Below are 18,580 nucleotides of genomic sequence, written 5' to 3'. Positions count from 1 at the left end.
ATAAAATAGGGTGTAAAAATGGAGTGAACAGAAAAAAAGGGAAATGGAATGGGAGAAAGAAAAAGGATAGGGGGAATAGGGCAAGATATCTCATATAAGTTTTTTCTTTATTACAATGAGCTATTGCAATGATATGGAAGGGGGGGAGGGCAAGGGTTAATGAGGGAACAGCATATATACTCAATGGGGTATAGGCTTCTGGAGTAAGAAGAAAAGGGGGGGGGAACAGGGGGAAGGGGGGGGGGATGTGAGTGATGTGAGGAGAGGATGGACCATGGTGGGAGAGTGGTCAGATATAACACATGTTCCTTTTTACTTCTTGCAAGGGGCTGGGATTGCATGGCCTGTCTGGAACCATAGGGCCAGGTGGATGCTGGGCCTAAGGGGTGGTAGGGGGCCTCAGGGCCTCTTGTCCCCAGGACCAGGGATCTGTCTGCTGCGCCACTCAGCTACCCTACAGCAGAGTCAGTGAAAGGAGAGAGAAAATATAGTAGATGGTATTGGAGAAATAAGAAAGGAGGGAGTTGTAATCAGCAATGGCAATGGTGGAAAAATATGGAAGTAACTTTTGCGATGGACTTAACCACAAAGAATGTGATCCAGCCATGACAGAGTTGTTGTTGTTGTTGGAACAAAGACTGAAGCACATTTTTTATTATTATTATTTTGGGGGGGGGAGCAAATGGGGGCTGGGTGGCCTGCCTGAAGCCACGTAGCAGGGTGATTGTTGGGTGTCTGAGGCTGGATTTGGATACAGGTGCTCCTGACTCAAGGGCCAATGCTCTGTCCACCACCCAGCCACCCGTATTATTATTACTATTTTATTTTATTTTATGTCTTTTTTCTCTTTTTTTTTGGTTTTTGCAGGGCAGTGGGGTTGGGGTGGCTTGCATGTCACATAGCTGGGTGACTGTTGGGTGTATGGGGCCGGATATGGGCTCAGGTGCTCCTGGCTCCAAGGCTGGGGCTCCATCCATTGCACCACCTGGCCATACCTACAATTATTACTATTGTTTTTTTTAAACTGTAATTTTTTTCTCTCCCCCCTTTACTTTATTGCTCAAGAGAGTCTATATTTTGTGGAGGGGGGAGGGGTATTCTGTTTACTCTTAAACAAGAATATTTTATTAATGTATAAAAAACATTTGTACAAAAAGAGAATAAATAAATATTAAAACAAATAAATAAATAATAAAATAACTTTTTTTTAAAAAAGGAGAACTGAATATGTGAAGATGAGGAGAAAATGAGCCTAAGATAGTGGCATAATTCTATGAGGAGAAAAGCCCCTATTTTAGGGCAAATGACAAATATCATTTATATTTAAGAACCATAATGTATGAATTCACTAAATAAAAACTACAGAACAAGAGATCACTGTCGAGACAAGATTCAATCATATAAAATCAGAGTTAGAAGAAATCTTAATTAAAAAATCTTATAGTTCAAATGTTACTTTAAAGAAAAGGACAAGGAGACCCAAATTAAGCAAGTTGTTCAAGTTCATGAGCCAGTGGTAAATACTGGTATAAACACTGAAATCTTATTTTGTAATTCAAGACTATTTCCATCACAACGTACCATATATTCTTCTAATGTCACCTACACAAGATAAAAACAAGCCAATTTCCTACTTTTAAGTTTTAACCAAAATATTTAGAACCTTACTTTTTATAGAAGCAAAGAAAAGGAAAAACTCAGTTGAGGAGAGGCTCAATAAAATGTGGCACAGGAATGTAATTAACACACTGAAATAATGACAAACACAGGGAAGAATAAAGACATATGAAGACATTCAAAAAAATAACAGAACCATCAAAATAAATGAAATGACTACAACCATTCTAATCTAAAGCATAACAAAAATCAAAATATATCTTTCAAAATTAAAATCAAACTGAAGGAAATAAAGAGAAACAACATTTTATCTAGCTCTAGATTTCTGATATTTTGGTATAATTTTGCATATATTTTCTATTTCTTTTTTCCTATTATAATTGATATTTCTTAAGTATGGTTTGCAGGAGAGGGGAAGAGGCAGTTAGAAATATTGAAGATATGGAAACAAAGGACATTTTTAAGAAATTAAAATTATGCAAATAAAGATACAAATACAAACATACTTCATATTCTTCAAGAAGTCAAAGACAGAAACAAAGACACAATATATAATATAATATTCAGAATGTCACTTTTAAGTAAAGGAATCAAAAGAATTCAAAAGAATCAAAGAACTGGAAAGTGGGCACCTCATTTATTAGAGGAAATTCTAATTAAATGTGCTATAAAAATATTTTAAGATTTTGTGAACTTATGCAGTAAAACAAACATTCAACAAGCACTTATCAAATTCCTGCCATGTACATGGCACTAGAAGCAGTGAAGAATCAAAATAACATTATATACATTAATTACACGAAAATCAATGACAAGTCCACTAAAAGAAACTACACAACAATGGAAATACTACAAATGGTTAGAAGGAATCAATATGAAACAATTCTCTCTCTTCACAGCAGACCTAGGGGACTACAAGAACAGAGTATATGCATCTCTCAAGCTGTAAGAGAACCCACTACTTAACAGATGCCTAAATGAAATCTATGAAAGAAAGGCTCTTATATTTAAAATAACCTTATTTTGTATTTGCTATTATATTGTGTGGTATCAAGAAACTAGAAAATGGATGCACACTGATTATCATACATTACTAAAATATAAGAAAAAAATTATGAGGAATCATGGAAAAACTTGTATCAACTGATGCAGAAATAAATACAATCAGTAGAAAGAAACTACAATAATGTAAATGAAAACATTGAAAGGAAACTGAATACTGAATAACAAATAACTAATCATGGTTACAGAAAAGATATGAATATACCCTTTCCCTTCTTTTGGTGGAAAAATAAGGAAAAACAGGTAGAGAGTGTGTTCAACAGTATCTAGAGGTCTATAGAATAACTATAGACATATAAAGTATCATACATGGTCATTATGCTGATAAGCTTTACTTCTTTTAGTTTGTTACTGGAATTAGGGTTATCATCTATTAACTAGGATTAATAGATATTAAATCAGAACCACCATTTTGGTTTTGCAGGGCAATAAGGTTTAGTGATTTGCCCAAGGTCACACAGCTAAGTGTCTGAGGCTGAATTCAAACTCAGCTCCTCTTGACTCCAGGGCAATCCTTTATCCACTGCACCACCAAGCTGCCCCCAGATTCATTATTTTTTCAAACAAAGCATAGAGCCCTTAACTTCTATTACCTGTCTGGGTAAAATCCCCAATGCACTAGCACCTGCTTGTCTTTTTTCATCACAGGTCTCAACCAGTCTTCTGAAACATACAGAAAGAGAAAAATCTCAAATTAAATTAAATTAGAAAATAATTGTCAATAGCCTTCATTATGCTTTAATGAGGAGCTATGATTTTTTTCATCTCAAAATATAGGGAGACATCTATCTACCTTGCTACTGTGCTGCAAAATTACTTTTTTTCTTTCAAGAGATTTCTTGTCAGCAATTTTTTACCATAAAATGAAGATGATAGTTAGTAATATATGTTAAAAAGCTGTATACTTTTTAAACTTTGTTGTAAACCTAGAATCAGGTTTTGCTAGATTATAACATTCTTCTGAGTGGTTGTGTTTTTTAAAGATGATTTGGACAGACTTTTATTTAGCTGCTCTTTATTGGAACGTTTTCTACCTGTGACATTTCTTACTATGTATTCACTGCCTCTATTGAGATAGAATGCTAATAATAACTAAAGAAAAAAATAGAAATGAAAGCTTGCAAAAGAAAAAAGATGAGGAAATAACTATTATGCAATTTTAAGATTGATAAGCAAACTGCTCTCTATGAAAACTCATCTTTCCAGTACCTATTCCCTCCTCTGCCAATTTTCATTTTCTCTTTGAGGACAAAATTCAATCTTGGAAAAATGGCAGCATGAGGAAAAAAAAGATAGAGAAAGATCATTTTAGTTGATTTCCTTTACAGAAATGCCAGCAGGCAAATAAACTAAAAGCATACACTCAATGTTAGTCTGCTTTCATGACTTTTTTATGCCATTAAGAAAAAGATAATATCAAATAATTTAACAACAATGCCAATGCTATATATTATACCTAAAGCTGACATGTTTTTAGAGTCCAGTGATAGCTATTACATTATTTCAGAGACTAAATATAATTACAAATTTAATTAGATAATTCTTATAATAACTTAATTTTATCAGATTGGCCTGCCTGGGTATTTTTCTTTTCTTCCTTTAGTTCATATTAGTTTTCTCTCAATAGCTTTTGTGAATACAGAATAAAAAAACATATTAGTAGGATAAAAAAACTTTCCCCTAAAAGCATTTAAAGTGGTCAAATCAGCTCAAAAGACAGTCACTCAAATGAAATTTATAATCCACTAACAAAATCTAGACCAATAAAATTAAAAGAGTATGCAGTATTTTAAAACATTTTAAGTTATATTTAGTGGCAAACAATTGTTAATAAAAAAACTACAGAAAGAAAAAAAATAATTTTTTCAGCACAGTAAAAAAGGTAGAAATCTGCCCTATGCAAGAATCTGACCAATATGCCCATAAAAATCACCAAGATTACAAAGAAAGCAAATCTTTACATTACTGTCCAAGATGTTGCCCAGTCTTTTATATCTTAGCAACAAAAAACTTTAATCTACTTTCTGGGTTGTCATATACACATACTGTAATTATTCTTAGATAACTCAAATACAAGAGAGATAGGATTCCTTTTACTGAAATATTCCATTCCTCTTTATAATTATCATTTACTTTTCTTCTGAAACCATAAAACAGCATTCCTTAACAATTTAAGTTGAAATAACAATAGGATATCATTTCAATATTGTAGGTAGTTATGACAAATATTATTTGGGTTTTTTTGTCACTTACCTCAAATATGATTTTAGACATGGTTTACACCCAATTGTTCTCATTTTAGAAATCATATTACTAAATGATCTTATATCAATAGAAATGTTTCCCTAAACCTGTTAACCAAATTGGTAATTCTTCTAATTCAAGAAATACTCGCTAAAATGTATTGAATCTAGAATAAGAACAGAACTATAGTGAATAGTTACAGAACTCTTCAGATACTGCTTTTTCTGTTTACAATTCTGTACAAATGTATAAAGTATATCATAATTTAAAAGGACATGCCAAAAACAACAAGGTCACTACTTCCATTTGTGAGGTGGACAAATACATTTGCAAAATATTACAGAGAGAATATTTTGATTAGTTTTACTGAAATTAGGTTTTTTAAAAATCTCTATTACAGGGAAAGCTTTTAGGAGTAGGAATGTGGAATGTAGCTGGAAAGAAAAATGATGTTAAGACAAAAACATAACTTTGAAAAAGTTCACCATACTAGATGATAGCAAAATGGAAGATTAGAATCCAGGACTGCTGACTTTCAAGGCCTTTTCAAATTTAAGCATCAACTTTTTAAGAGTACGACCATTTCAGAATAAGACTAATACTATAAATTTAATTTACAACTCCTACCAATGTGGATTTTCACATAGGAGGTTTTCTTTACATAAGATAAATATGAATTCTTTTATCTGCATTCAAGAATAGCAGCAACTTAATTCTTTAGTCCTTTCTCCAATTGATTTCTCCAGTCAATGTAAATTAATCCCATTTCATCCTTGTAGGTAAAATCAGGTCCCTATAAATCTCTGCCTATAGTCACACAGAGTTTCCCTGAAACCAATCAGTTATGGTCCTATCACCCTCATCCATCATACCTCTCGGTTGAACCTCTTTTAGATATTTAATTGAAGTAAAAATTAGGATATGGTATCATCCATGTCCCATACCTTAACTGACTAATTCCGTGAGAACAGAGGTTGTATTTATTTAATCTTTGATTTTCCATCACCAAGCACAGAATTTTTTTCCTAGTAATGTGTAAACCAGAGATAAAAAGGCAGAAGGATCACAAAAAAATTACCAGATTAGAATATCAAAACCACTGTATGACAGCTACAAGAGCAGACAGAAAAAAAGATAATTAATAGTCAAGATTTAGAAAACGAAGATTTCTTTTGTTTCCAAGTATTCTAATTTCCCCATGACACTTCTCAGATTTTTCATTTTTATCTAATCAATTAAGATTCAAAAGTCTAAACATTTTAAAACTTGATACCAACACACTCCATACCCCAAGCATTAAAAAAAATGTCATTCGATACCTGAAAAAAAAAATGGAAACATGAAGTCTTATTATCCTTTTATCAGTTCTTCAAAATACCTTATGAAGTCTTGTTTTTATAATTATTAAAACTCCTGCAAGGTGATTTCAATCTCAAATTGTTTATTTGCTTTAGCTTCTATTTCATAGTCAAACTGCTTTTTTTTGTTTAAGCTTATATTTAACTTTCTATTACCTAAATCTTTGTTTCTCTTGGCAAAGACAGACTTTTAAAATTAATCATAAATAAATTTGAAAAAAAAAGGTCTATATAATGATTTAGTTCAGGTATATCAAATATAAATACAAAAGGATCCTTGCAGGTCACACACAATGAATTAGAAAACAGAAAATTAACCATAATAACCATATGCATTTTAGATTATTTTGCTAAAAATAAGCCTTTTATATTTTACGCTGGTTGGAACTCAGGGGAGTTTAACTTCTTTAAGTTAGAGGTAAATTAAGAATCACTATACTGAAAATTATTAGAACTGTACAAAAGTGGAAAGGGAAGTATTAATGGTATTAAAATAAAACTGGAAAGCCAATGTCAACTCTTTTATAGCAGTTGTTGTGTTTTTTTTTCAGTTAAGAGATGGGATTACATGGCTACTAAGATGGCCATTGAATTCTAAAATTTCATCAATCTTGTCCTATACTCTCCAGAATTTAGTACAAGCTATTTGGTAAACTAGAGACATTATTTGAAAATGACAAAATAAGAGTCTCAGGAGGATACAAAATAGCTGGAAAATAGTCTATATGGATACACACAAGATAAGAGGCTATAATATGAGGAGCAACACCTGTCTCCATGAAGGATTTGCAGCAGGTTCTCAATTTTGTAAGGTATAAGAATGGTTTTAATCTTTAGTTTCTCTCTGCAGCACATCCTGTACTAATTAGCTGAGGCAACGTTTTTCCAAAGAAGAAAAAATACTTAATCATTTAAAAAACAGAACTATATTTAGCATGGCGTCTTGGTTTTGAAATATTTTCTGAAGGAATTATCATAATACTATACTAATACTGACTTACCATCCTCTACTGAGGTAAGATTAGGATAAATGTGATGAGAGGCTTTTGATTTTTCATCAGTGAATGTTCCCTGAAAGATAAGAATGCAGAAAGAATGATAAGACACTTTGAAAATAATTTTTTTCCCTCAGATGCTAAATAAGAACAATAATAGCAATAAAGAGAAGGAAAATAAGCTACTAATTAAGAGCATACTAAATATGTGATAATAACACTTTTTTTTAGGCAGGAAAGGGAACATGGCTGGATGGTATTCACCAAAATAAGAAATAAGCAAGCCAAAATAGAAAATATCAGACAATTTAGGCATTTAATATTTTAAACAGCAATTAAAGAAAATTCCAACTGAAAAGTCAACAGAAATAAAGGAGAGTCAGAGGAGTAAGGGGAAAAAAAGGAATATGTTCTCACAAGTTAGCAAAAAAAAAAGCTGTACAGCCTTCACAAAAGTTACAGTCAAAACAACATCAAAATGTACATTTCCTGATAAAATGGAAAAAACAATTTACCTATTATCAGAGTGTTTGGGCTTAAATACTAGGATTGCTAGCAGTTACCTGATGGGTGCTCTAACTTAGTCTCTGCCTCTGTGTCCTCATCTAGATGATAAGGAAGGTGAGCTACATTAACCTCTCATGCTTCCGCCAGATCTATGCTCTTGGCCAAGACCTGAAAGGGAGTGCCCATGATTGATGAATGGTCAAGCAACTGTACATATAGATGGAAATGGAATATATTCTCATGCCATAATGAAGATCCAATAAGAAGATTTAATATGTGGAAAGTGTGTGTAGACTAATGTAATAAGTAAACCTAACCCAAAAGAAGAGTTTATATGAAATTCAAAATTATATAGAACAGGAATTCTTATTTTAGGGAGTTTTCTGAACTACTACTTTGTTTTTCATTTTATGAACCATTTCTCAATGGTTAATTTCCTTTGTAATCCGATATATTTTATTTAATGCATTTAAAAATCACTAATCCAAGATATTTTCTAGGCTATCACGGTGGCCTGTGATGGAAAAAGGGGTTAAGAATGCTCTATATAAAAGACAACTACAGTGAGATTACTAAACTGTTTATTGCAATCAATAATTAGGAGGTCAGAAGACTAAGAGGGAGAAAACAGAAAGCACACAGCAAAACATTTATTTTCAGACACAGTCAAATGGGTTGATTTGTTTAAATTCATTATACTATTTTGCCCACTACTCATGTTGTGAAAGAAAACAAGAATCAACCCCAAAAAGAAAATCCAAGAAAAATAAGTTTTTAAGAATAAACTGTATTGAGACATCATTAATTCAAAAAAGTAAGTTATTAAAAACATATGGTTCAATCTGTTTTCAGACATCATTAACTTTTTCTCTGGAGATGTATAGCATGTTTCATCATAAGTGCTTCAAAGTTGTCTTAGGTCGCTGTATTGCAGAGAAAAGCTAAACCATTCACAGCAGATTTTACTATCTTACAAGGAAGGATTCTAAGTGCAGAAGGGAAAACATAAAACCACCAGAAAAAACCAAAGATGTCTAAATAAAGATGAGAATTCTAATAAACATTCAAAGAAAAATGAATTCTTTAATTTTATTCCTAAGAAATGCTATCTATTCCAATAATATCTTTTCAGCAAGAAATGAAATAATATACAGAAGAAATGTTATTGTCAACATCTTGTAAAAAGTTAAATAAAAAACATTAAGGCAAAAAGGTAGGTTATATTACCTGGAGGTTAGTAAAATTTGTACATTAATACATATTAACAAAACTATAAACAAACCAACGTATATTAAATGAGCCTTCTAAAATATGTGTCAATAAGGCATCAATGTAAGGAGAGGAAAAAATAGTAAATATGCTATTAAAGATGTAAGAAAATTTAAATTTAAAAGCAATGACAAACAACTTTATTTCATATATTCAGTTCCACAACTCTGAATGTTTAAATATTCAAATATGATTTCCTAGTTATTTCATTAAACATATGAACAAAGAAAGAAAAGATAAATAATTTTAGCCAAGGTTTCACAGGTCATTCAAAGAATGAGATGTGTTAAGATTAAGCTGCCAATTTCAGTATTAACTAATTTAAATAGAAAAACAAATACAGAAAGTTGTGTGCTAAATCTTAGCGAAAGGATAAAACTGACAAAGCCAAGATGACAGAGTGGAGGTAGGAATTCCTGCAAGTTCTCCCAAAGACCACTCTAAATCCCTTTAAATAATGACTCTAACCAAATGTTAGAGTGGCAGAACCCAAAAAAGGACTGAGTGAAACAATTTTTCAGCCCAAGACACTAACCTGGAAAATCCATGGGAAGAGTCTATTAAACTGCGATTAGAAAAAGCCACAGCACAGTCTGGGTTGCACCAGAGTGAATCAGTTCCAGCTATACAGAACGCCTGGGTTTGTGGAAGTACTGGCAGTTTCTAGACCTCTCAGTCCAGGGTTTGCCAAGGAAAATTGGAAAGCTCAGCAGAAGAACTCTGTTATGTACCAGAATGTATGCAGAGCCCAGTTCAGCACAGGTCTCAGGACAGAGATACCCAGCCTAGGGGACAAGCAGATCTGGCAAGCCACCCAGAAATTGCTATCAGAGTGCTCAGCCTACAGACAGTAAAAGGGGATCAAGGGAGATTGCAGAGGTCCCTTTGTTATCCCTGAGGCAGGACTTCACTCATATTCAGGTCCTGGTTGCAGCCTGGAACCCCATATCTGAGCAGGGACCCTCTTCACAGCTCCAGGGCAGAGCGGAGTGCTTGTGGCCATCCACAGGCCAGGAAAACAGTCAGAGCCTCTCATAAGACCTTGAAGAAATTAAGGTCCTTGGGGGATGCCCCTGAAAATAGCTTCAAAAACCCTCAAAAGCTTAGGAGATGACATTCTCCACCCTGGAAGCAGAGCTTCACCTTAACAAAGAGTTAAAATCAAGCTGAGGAAATGAGCAAAAACAGAGGAAAAATCCCAACCACAGACATTTACTTTGGTCCTATACAAGTGATCAATTCACATTCAGAACATAACAAAATCAAAGCTTCTGTATCCAAAATTTCCAAGAAAAATACAAATTGGTCTCAGGCTATTGAAGAGCTCAAGAAAGATTTTGAAAATCAAATAAGGGAAATAGAGGACAAAGTAAAAAGAGAAATGAGAGCTATGTGGAAAAATCATGAAAACCAAGTCAGCAGCTTGGTGAAAGAAATAACAAAAAAACTGAAAAAAAAATATTTTAAAATCCAATTTGGGTCAAATAAAAAAACAAAACAGTACAAAAAAAAAATGAGGAGAAGAATGCCTTAAAAAGCAGAATTGGCCACATGGAAAAGGAGATAAAAAAGCTCTCAGATGAAAATAATTCCTTCAAATGAATAGAGGAGCTAAGGGAAGTTTATGACTGTGAGAAATCAAGAAACAAAACAAAACCAAAAGAACGGAAAAATAGAAGAAAATCTGAAATATATCATTGGAAAAACAACTGACCTAGAAAACAGAACCAAGAAAGATAATTTAAAAATTATTGGGCTACCTGAAAGTAATGACCAAAAAAAAAAACAAAAAAACCCCCCTAGATTTCATTTTTCAAGAAATAATCCAGGAAAACTGCCCTGATATCCTAGAAAAAGAGAATAAAATAGAAATTGAGGGAATCTACTGATCATCTCCTCAAAGAGATCTCAAAATGAAAACTGCCAGGAATATATCAAATTTCAGAACTCCCAAGTTAAGGAGAAAATATTACAAGCAACCAGAAATCAACAATTCAAATAGCATGGTGCTCCAGTCATGATTTAGCATTAAGGGCCCATAGGACTTGGAATATGATATTCTGGAAGGCAAAAGAGCTTGGATTACAACCCAGCAAAACTGAACATCTTCTATCAGGGGAAAAGATGGACATTTAATGAAATAGGGGAATTTCAAAGTTTCCTGATGAAATGACCAGAGCTAAACAGGAACTCAGGTGGGGTAAAGAGAGAGTGGACAGGAAGGACAAATTATGAGGGATTTAATGACACTGAACTGCAGATATTTCTGCATGGGAAGAATATAATGATAACTCATATGGACCTTCTCAAATATAAGAGCAGTTAGAAGGAGCACATATAGACAAGGCACAGGAGAGCAAGCTAAATATGAAGGCATAATATATTAAAAAGATGGAATTAATGGCGAGAAAGGAATGTACTGGAAGAAAGGGAAAGGAAAGGTAGAATGAGCTAAGTTATTTCACATAAAAGAGGCAAGAATAAGTTGCAATGGAGTGGAAGGGGGGAAGATAAGGGAGAATGAGTGAGTCTTCACTGATCACAAGTGGCTCAGAGAAAAATTATATACACACTCAATAGGGTATAAATATCCATCTTACCCTAGAGGAAAATAGGAGAAGAAAGGGATGGGAGAGAGGTAACAGGGGAAAGGAAGGGGGTGATGGAAGAAAAGGAATACTATGAGAGAGGGAAGTCAGATACAATACACTTCTCACTAGGGAGAAGATGAAAGGAGCGGGGGGGGGGGGGGGGGGGGGGGGAATAGAAATGGGGGGTGGGAGGAATAGGATAGAGGGAAATATAGCTAGCAACAGCAATTGAGGGAAAAACTATTTAAGCAATTTCTCTTATGGACATATGATAACGAATGCTATTCATCCCAAAGACAGAACTGATGGTGTCTGAATACAGGCTGAAGCACACACTTTTTGTTTTTTTTCCCCTCACTTTATTTTTCCTAAGGTTTTTCTTTCTTTTTCTGTGTATGAGTGGGGTGGGGGTGAGGAATTATGTTTATTTTTACAACATGACTATTGTAGTAAAAACATATTAAAAAAACTTTAAAAATTTAACAAAATAAATAAAATACAAAAAAGGGGATAAAACTGACTTTTCAACTTAAAAACACTCATATGTTATTTTTACAAAAAATATAATTCAAAGAGAAAGTTTTTTAAATCAGAATTTAAAAAACATTCTATCTTCAGGATTACAAGGGTACTTTCAGAAAACTCAAACAACTTTTAAGGAAATAAGAGTTACAGAAATAATGATGCAAGATAATTCTGAAGGACTTCTCATGAAAAATGCTAGCAATCTCCAGAGAAAGAAGTGATCAAGTCTGAATGCATATCAATGCATTCTTCTTCTTTAATTTTATTTTTCTTGTGGGTTTTCTGGGTTTTTTTACAAGACTAACATGGAAATGTTTTGCATGACTACACATGTATAACCTTTATCAAACTGCATGCCTTCTCAATGAAGGGAATGAGAGAGAAAATTTGGAAATTAAAAAAAATTCTTAAAACTGCTTTTACAAGAAATTGAGGGGGGGAAAATCAAATATTCAAAAAATAGCACAAGAAAACAAGAGTTGGGGGCAGCTAGGTGGTGCAAAGGATAAAAGCACTGGCCCTGGAGTCAGAAGTACCTGGGTCTCAGACACTTAATAATTATCTAGCTGTGTGGCCTGAGGCAAGTCACTTAACCCCATTTGCCTTGCAAAAGAAAAAAGAAAAAAGAAAACAAGAGCTACTCAACATGTGCATGCCCAAACAAAATTCCTCCTGGTGAAACAATTTATTTATGATTTTAGGGGTAAGGTCTGAAAATTCTATGATTATGAGGTTATACTACAATTTGTTCCTTACAATATCATTTTTTAAAAAGATTTTTGCAAGGCAATGGGGTTAAGTGGCTTGCTTAAGGCCACACATCTAGGTAATAATTATTAAGTGTCTGAAGCCAGATTTAAACTCAGGTACTCCTGACTCCAGGGTCGGTGCTCTAACCACTGTACCATCTAGGCACCCCTTACAATATCATTTTATCAAAGCTATATTCAAACTTCAAATTTCAGCAGTGCAGCATATTTTTTCCTATTAAAATCCATTCTTAGTTTACTATCATTTCAACTTATAAAGAAATCCACAATAGAACACAGGGTCACTTAATGTGAGATGCAATGATTAACATGCTCTAGGGGTACTATAGGTTTCAGAGTTGTCTCTCTACTGACTAGTCAATAGGGCTAGAAATTAATCAAGTTTGAGGAAGTGCTTAGTTATCAGGATCAATTTGCCTACTGATACATATAACTATACATATAAATGTTGCATTGAATCTTGGCTTTGACTTTCTCATTACTTATGCTCTCTAACAAGAAAGGTTAAAAGAAGATCTAGTTACCAATAAAATATAATTCTCTAACGTAACTATGAATCACAGTCCATCAATGATTTCCAAAATTTCTTTCATCTCATTCATCTTCATACACACACACACACACACACACACACACACACACACACACACACACACCCCTCCCCCCAAGTTATATGGTCCAGTTTTTGTATTCTAGCAAGCAAAGTACTACATTCATTTTATAGATAGGACAGTCAAAAGACAGAAAGACTAAGAACTTCACCAAGAATTATAGACATGACTCATCAACTAGAGGTAAAGTAACTTGTCTAAAATCATACAGGGACAAGGTCAGGAGTAGAGTTATCTGAATCTTAGTGCACAGTTTGCTGTCCTACAGCAAGATGCTTGCCCTTATCTCTAGGATTTGACAACTCTAATGATGGAGTAAAGTAGGAAGGGAGGAAATGATGAGAATAGGAGTACTGATAGAACAAGAGTTTTCCTAACCATTTCTGAAAAACAACTCACAAGTCTGCTTTCTAGGCAACACTTACTACTTTATAATTATTCCATTTTAAATCAGATCATATAGGTTATTAGATGCCTTCATGATACTAACAATATAATGATTTTCACAGCACCAGGAGAAAGTAACCCAAAGTGGAAGGTACCGAAAATCTTAGTCAAAATAAAATACTAATTATATGAGATGAATAGAGAAAACTCTGTAGGTACAAAAGACCCTGAGCAAATTCACATTTAAACACAGACACCCACACAAATAAGGTCATGGAAGTAACTTGTGAAACTGTCTTAATAGACAATGCAAAAGTTAAGGAACAATCTTCTACCTGATGTCTTTTGACAATGTCCTTTAGTTTGTTAGCCAACTTCAATTCAATGTCTGGAATGAGGTAGATGTTAGGTCTGCTCAGACAGTTATTCTAAAGGGAAAAAAAATTTAAATTTTTGGTTAATGGTATAAAGCAGTCTAGTTATGTACAGTTCCTCATATTCCAAAATTAATTCAGGGATCATACATAGGACACTCAGATAAAATAGTAGTTTACTAATGCCTCTCTCTAGAACCTTAAGACTTGCTTCAATGTTCAAGAGTATAGAATAAGTACTTTCAGATAAAAAAAATTTTGCTTGGAAAGAAAGATTATCCCAACTCACTATGCAGTCAAATATTTAATGGAAAAGTATCAGTCTCTTATTCTACTTCTAAGTATCAGGAAAAAACAATTTTAGGAATTGCATATGGTCTTCTCAAATAAAAAAAATCCCCAAAAAACTAACCAGTCTGATTCCTCTTGAACAAAGGAAGAACAAAATAAAAGCAATAAGAAAAGGCACACAACAGAACCCTGAAAATATTTGTTTGCAGTTGGAAACTTCTAATATTCTTTGTTTATGGAACCAACTCTCACCAAGGCAGATTGGCAATTAATCTACGATTCCTAGAGTTACCTGGAGCACAGAGAGGTGAAGTGATTTGCCTAGGGTCACAAAACCAGTTTATGCAGACTAGAACCCTGGCCTTCCAAATCCAAAGTTGTCTCCCTAAATCTATGGCATTATTATTCTTTTAAAAATAATACATCTTCACTTTCAATGTGCTGACTAAAATTTGATATTCTATTAAATAAAATCATTTGTTTATTAAACAATTAGCACAGGAGACTATACTAAGTATTATAACAAATCAAGATGTTGAGATTATTGGCCATGTTAATTCATTAGGTAGAACAACATTAAAAAAAATTATCCCGACATAATTTAACAAAATTATACTTTTATAACACCAAATGTTTTATAAAAACACTGAGGTAGATTTCAGAAATATTTCCAATTTCTTCCAAGAAAGTCTAACAAATTCTAACAAAATGTACACTTAAGAAACTTTTAGATTTAATCTAATTTGAAGGCTTGATGAGTATCTTGCCTGAACTAGTGTTTTTTCAATATTCATGAACATCTCCACATTTCGATCCATTCGGGAAGGATTCTGTAGGTCAAATCTTCTCCTGAACATGAAAAAAAATTAGAATTTATTATTCCAAAAAGCAATAGACCATTTTATTCAATTCTGTCAAGAAAGTTTCACTGATCTCCTAAGGAAGTAACATTTTAAAACAAAAATCTGAGAAAGTCATCATAAATCATTTTCTAACCAATGAAAATTTTACACAATACATACATATATATATATATAATAAATATACACATACATGCACATTTTACCATTTTCATATTTCAAGGAAGAGGGCATACTAAATTAATGTCAAATTATAAAACCAGAAAAACTAAATTCTAACTGCATGAAATAATACAAATTTTCTTTGGTTTCAAATACTTCTTGAATCTGAAAGTCATTTAAAAATTCACAGAAATATTTACTACTAGTTTTTCAAAGAAAAAATTACTTCTAAATAAAACCTAAACCCTTTTTTTGCTTTATTGATGGGAATTTAAAATAATTTGAAGGAAAAACACAGCAGGAACAATTTTTTCATAAGTAGAATTGCATTTTAGTGTGGGGATGGACTTTAAAGTCAGCATAAAAAGAGGAAAGCACAAAAGCCCTGAAACCTAAAATACACCTTCTTTAAAAGACTAGAAAAGAAAGACGATCTGAAAGAAAATAATGTTTATCAGATAGTAAATGGATCTGAGATACTTGCTAAAAAAAAAAGTAAGTTTATTTTTCATCCAACTATTAGCATGAACCAGGTCTACTCAAGTAAAAGGAAAACAAAAAGTTAAGAATTATTTTGGTAGGAAAATTGATGAGTCAGCAACAAAAATATTCTAGAAACAGTTTCATTTAAATAGGATTGTACTACTATAGTATTATTCCTGATTTATCATGAAACAAAACAAACACAAAATCAAATGAAACTTGGCAAAGTCCTCCTAGTATTTCTGATAAAGGGCTCATTTCTAAAAATATATAGTTGAACAGACTCAAATTTATAAGATTAAAAGTCATTCCCTTATTTCAAAGGATATGAAAAGGCAGTTTCAGATGAAGAAAGTAAAGTTATCTTTAGTCATATGAAAAATGCTCTAAATCATTACTGATTAGAGAAATGAAAATTAAAACAATTCTAGCTCCCATCTATCAGACTGATCAATATGACAAAAAGGAAAATGATTAATGTTGGAGATGCTGTGGGGAAAACTGGATACTAATACACTGTTATTACAGCTATGAACTGATCCAATCACTCAGGAGAAGAATTTGGAACTATGCCCAAAGGGAAATAAAACTGGCATGCCCTTTGATCCAGCAATACCAATACTAAGTCTATATCCCCAAAACCCACATGAACAAAGATATTTATAGCAGCTCTCTTTGATGGAACAAAGAATTGGAAATTGATGGGTTATCCATCAATTGGGAAATGGCTGAACATATTGTGACAGAGTACTAGTGTACTGCAAAAATCATGAACAGGTAAGACTTCAAGAAAGACAAGCATGAACTAAAGCTGACTGAAGTGAACAAAACCATGAGAACACTATACACATTAATAGCAATATTGTGTGAAGATCAAATATGGACTTAGATCTCCTCAGCAGTACAATAATCAAAGACAATTCTAAAGGACTTGTGATAGAAAATACCATCCCCATCTAGAGAAAGACTCAATGCAGATCAAAGCTACTACTTCCATTTTAAAAATGTTTTGTCCTTTGTTTTCTTTTTTGACCCTCTCATGATATTTTGTTACCCCTTTGTTGCGATTTATCTTTCACAGTATGACTAAAAATGGAAATACAATTAACATAAGTCATACATGGATAACCTAATGCTTTTATTTAATGTTTATTGATTGGTTGCCAAAGTTAACACAGGTAACAAGTGACAAAGTGGGAATATTACTCATTCAACATCCATTTGAATTCTCTTGTGATTCTTAGGATTCCTTTTGTTTTTTACATTTAAATTTATATATTATTCCAACTACATGCGAAGAGAGTTTTCAACATTCAGCTTAAGAGTTTGAGTTCTGGAGCAGCTAGCTGGTACAGTGAATAGAGCACCGGCCCTGAAATCAGGAGGACCTAAGTTCAAATCCAGTCTTAGACATTTAATATTTTCCTAACTGTGACCCTGAGCAAGTCAATTAACCACATTGCCTTGCAAAAGAAAGAAAAAGCAAAAATTAAATCTAATCTATTATTTAAAAAAAAAAGAAAGAAAAGAGGTTCACAGTCTTGGATTCATCCTAAATTCTTCCCTCTTTTTATCCCTCACATTCAATCACTGCCATATCAGTTAATTTTACCTCTACATCACCTCTGACATCTGTACCTTTACATTGCCTATGTATTCCTAATTGAGGCTCTCATCACTCCTCTTGCTGGGATTCCTTTTAACTGATTTCCCCACTACTTCCTGTCTCAATTATCCACAAAGGGTCAAAATAATCCATTTTCGAAGCAATTTCAACCAATGTAACTCAAAATCCTTTTGGCGGCCTGCCCTATTCTCTCTAGCAAAAAATACAAAATATTTAAGGATCTACAAAATCTTTCCAGCTTTACTTTACTTTAATTCTTTTTCATGCATTTTGAACCATACTTGCTACAAGCAGTTTTCTTTATTCAAAACTCCATTTCTACTTCTGCACATTCCCATCAAGAAGGCTCCCAAATTAACTCATTTATAAAATTCTTTATTCCTCCAAAATTCTCTCCAGTGTAACTTCTTCAATGAAATCTTTGTTCCTCTCATCAAGTATTCTGCACCAATTTAGGCATCTATGGTATTCTCTCAGCTCCTTAAGGCCAGGCACTATTTTTTAAATTAATTCCAATCTTGGATACAGTACTTGTACACAATAGGCACTCAATAAATATTGAACTAAAATATCTAAACAATATTGTACAATTAGAAAGAAAAAAAGTGTAATTCTCAAACTTTGCAGACAAAATTGGTAATATATACCATTCAGGATCTGGGGTCTAACTCTTTTGGAAATTCAGTACTCCACTGACCAAAATAATTCTGTAATATGACCCTCATAGCTTCCTTGGGTTGTGTTCTCAGCTCCCTAGGTCTGACCTTAAACTATTTTTTTTTCACAAGACATTAGCCTCATATCTAGGGAGTCTAGGTGAATTCTAGCAGAAAGTAGAAAAGCAATT

General features: G+C 33.1%; 1 protein-coding gene across 2 annotated transcripts in view; it reads right to left on the bottom strand.

Annotated features, from left to right (window-relative positions):
- SMARCC1 (SWI/SNF related BAF chromatin remodeling complex subunit C1) overlaps window positions 1–18,580 on the bottom strand; it is a 159,517-nt gene that overhangs the window by 111,554 nt on the left and 29,383 nt on the right. For both annotated transcript variants that reach the window (XM_074197712.1, XM_074197713.1), the window contains exons 4-7: window positions 15,369–15,450; window positions 14,272–14,364; window positions 7,283–7,352; window positions 3,273–3,342 (exon numbers count right to left, since the gene is read on the bottom strand). In XM_074197712.1, coding sequence (XP_074053813.1) covers window positions 3,273–3,342; window positions 7,283–7,352; window positions 14,272–14,364; window positions 15,369–15,450 — 315 coding nt within the window. The remainder of the gene's footprint in view (window positions 1–3,272; window positions 3,343–7,282; window positions 7,353–14,271; window positions 14,365–15,368; window positions 15,451–18,580) is intronic.

This window comes from Macrotis lagotis, chromosome 8 (genome assembly GCF_037893015.1).
Source record: "Macrotis lagotis isolate mMagLag1 chromosome 8, bilby.v1.9.chrom.fasta, whole genome shotgun sequence".
NCBI classification, from domain to species: domain Eukaryota; kingdom Metazoa; phylum Chordata; class Mammalia; order Peramelemorphia; family Peramelidae; genus Macrotis; species Macrotis lagotis.
The sequence above is the reverse complement of the archived record's forward strand: the minus strand, read 5'-3'. Positions and strand labels throughout refer to the sequence as shown.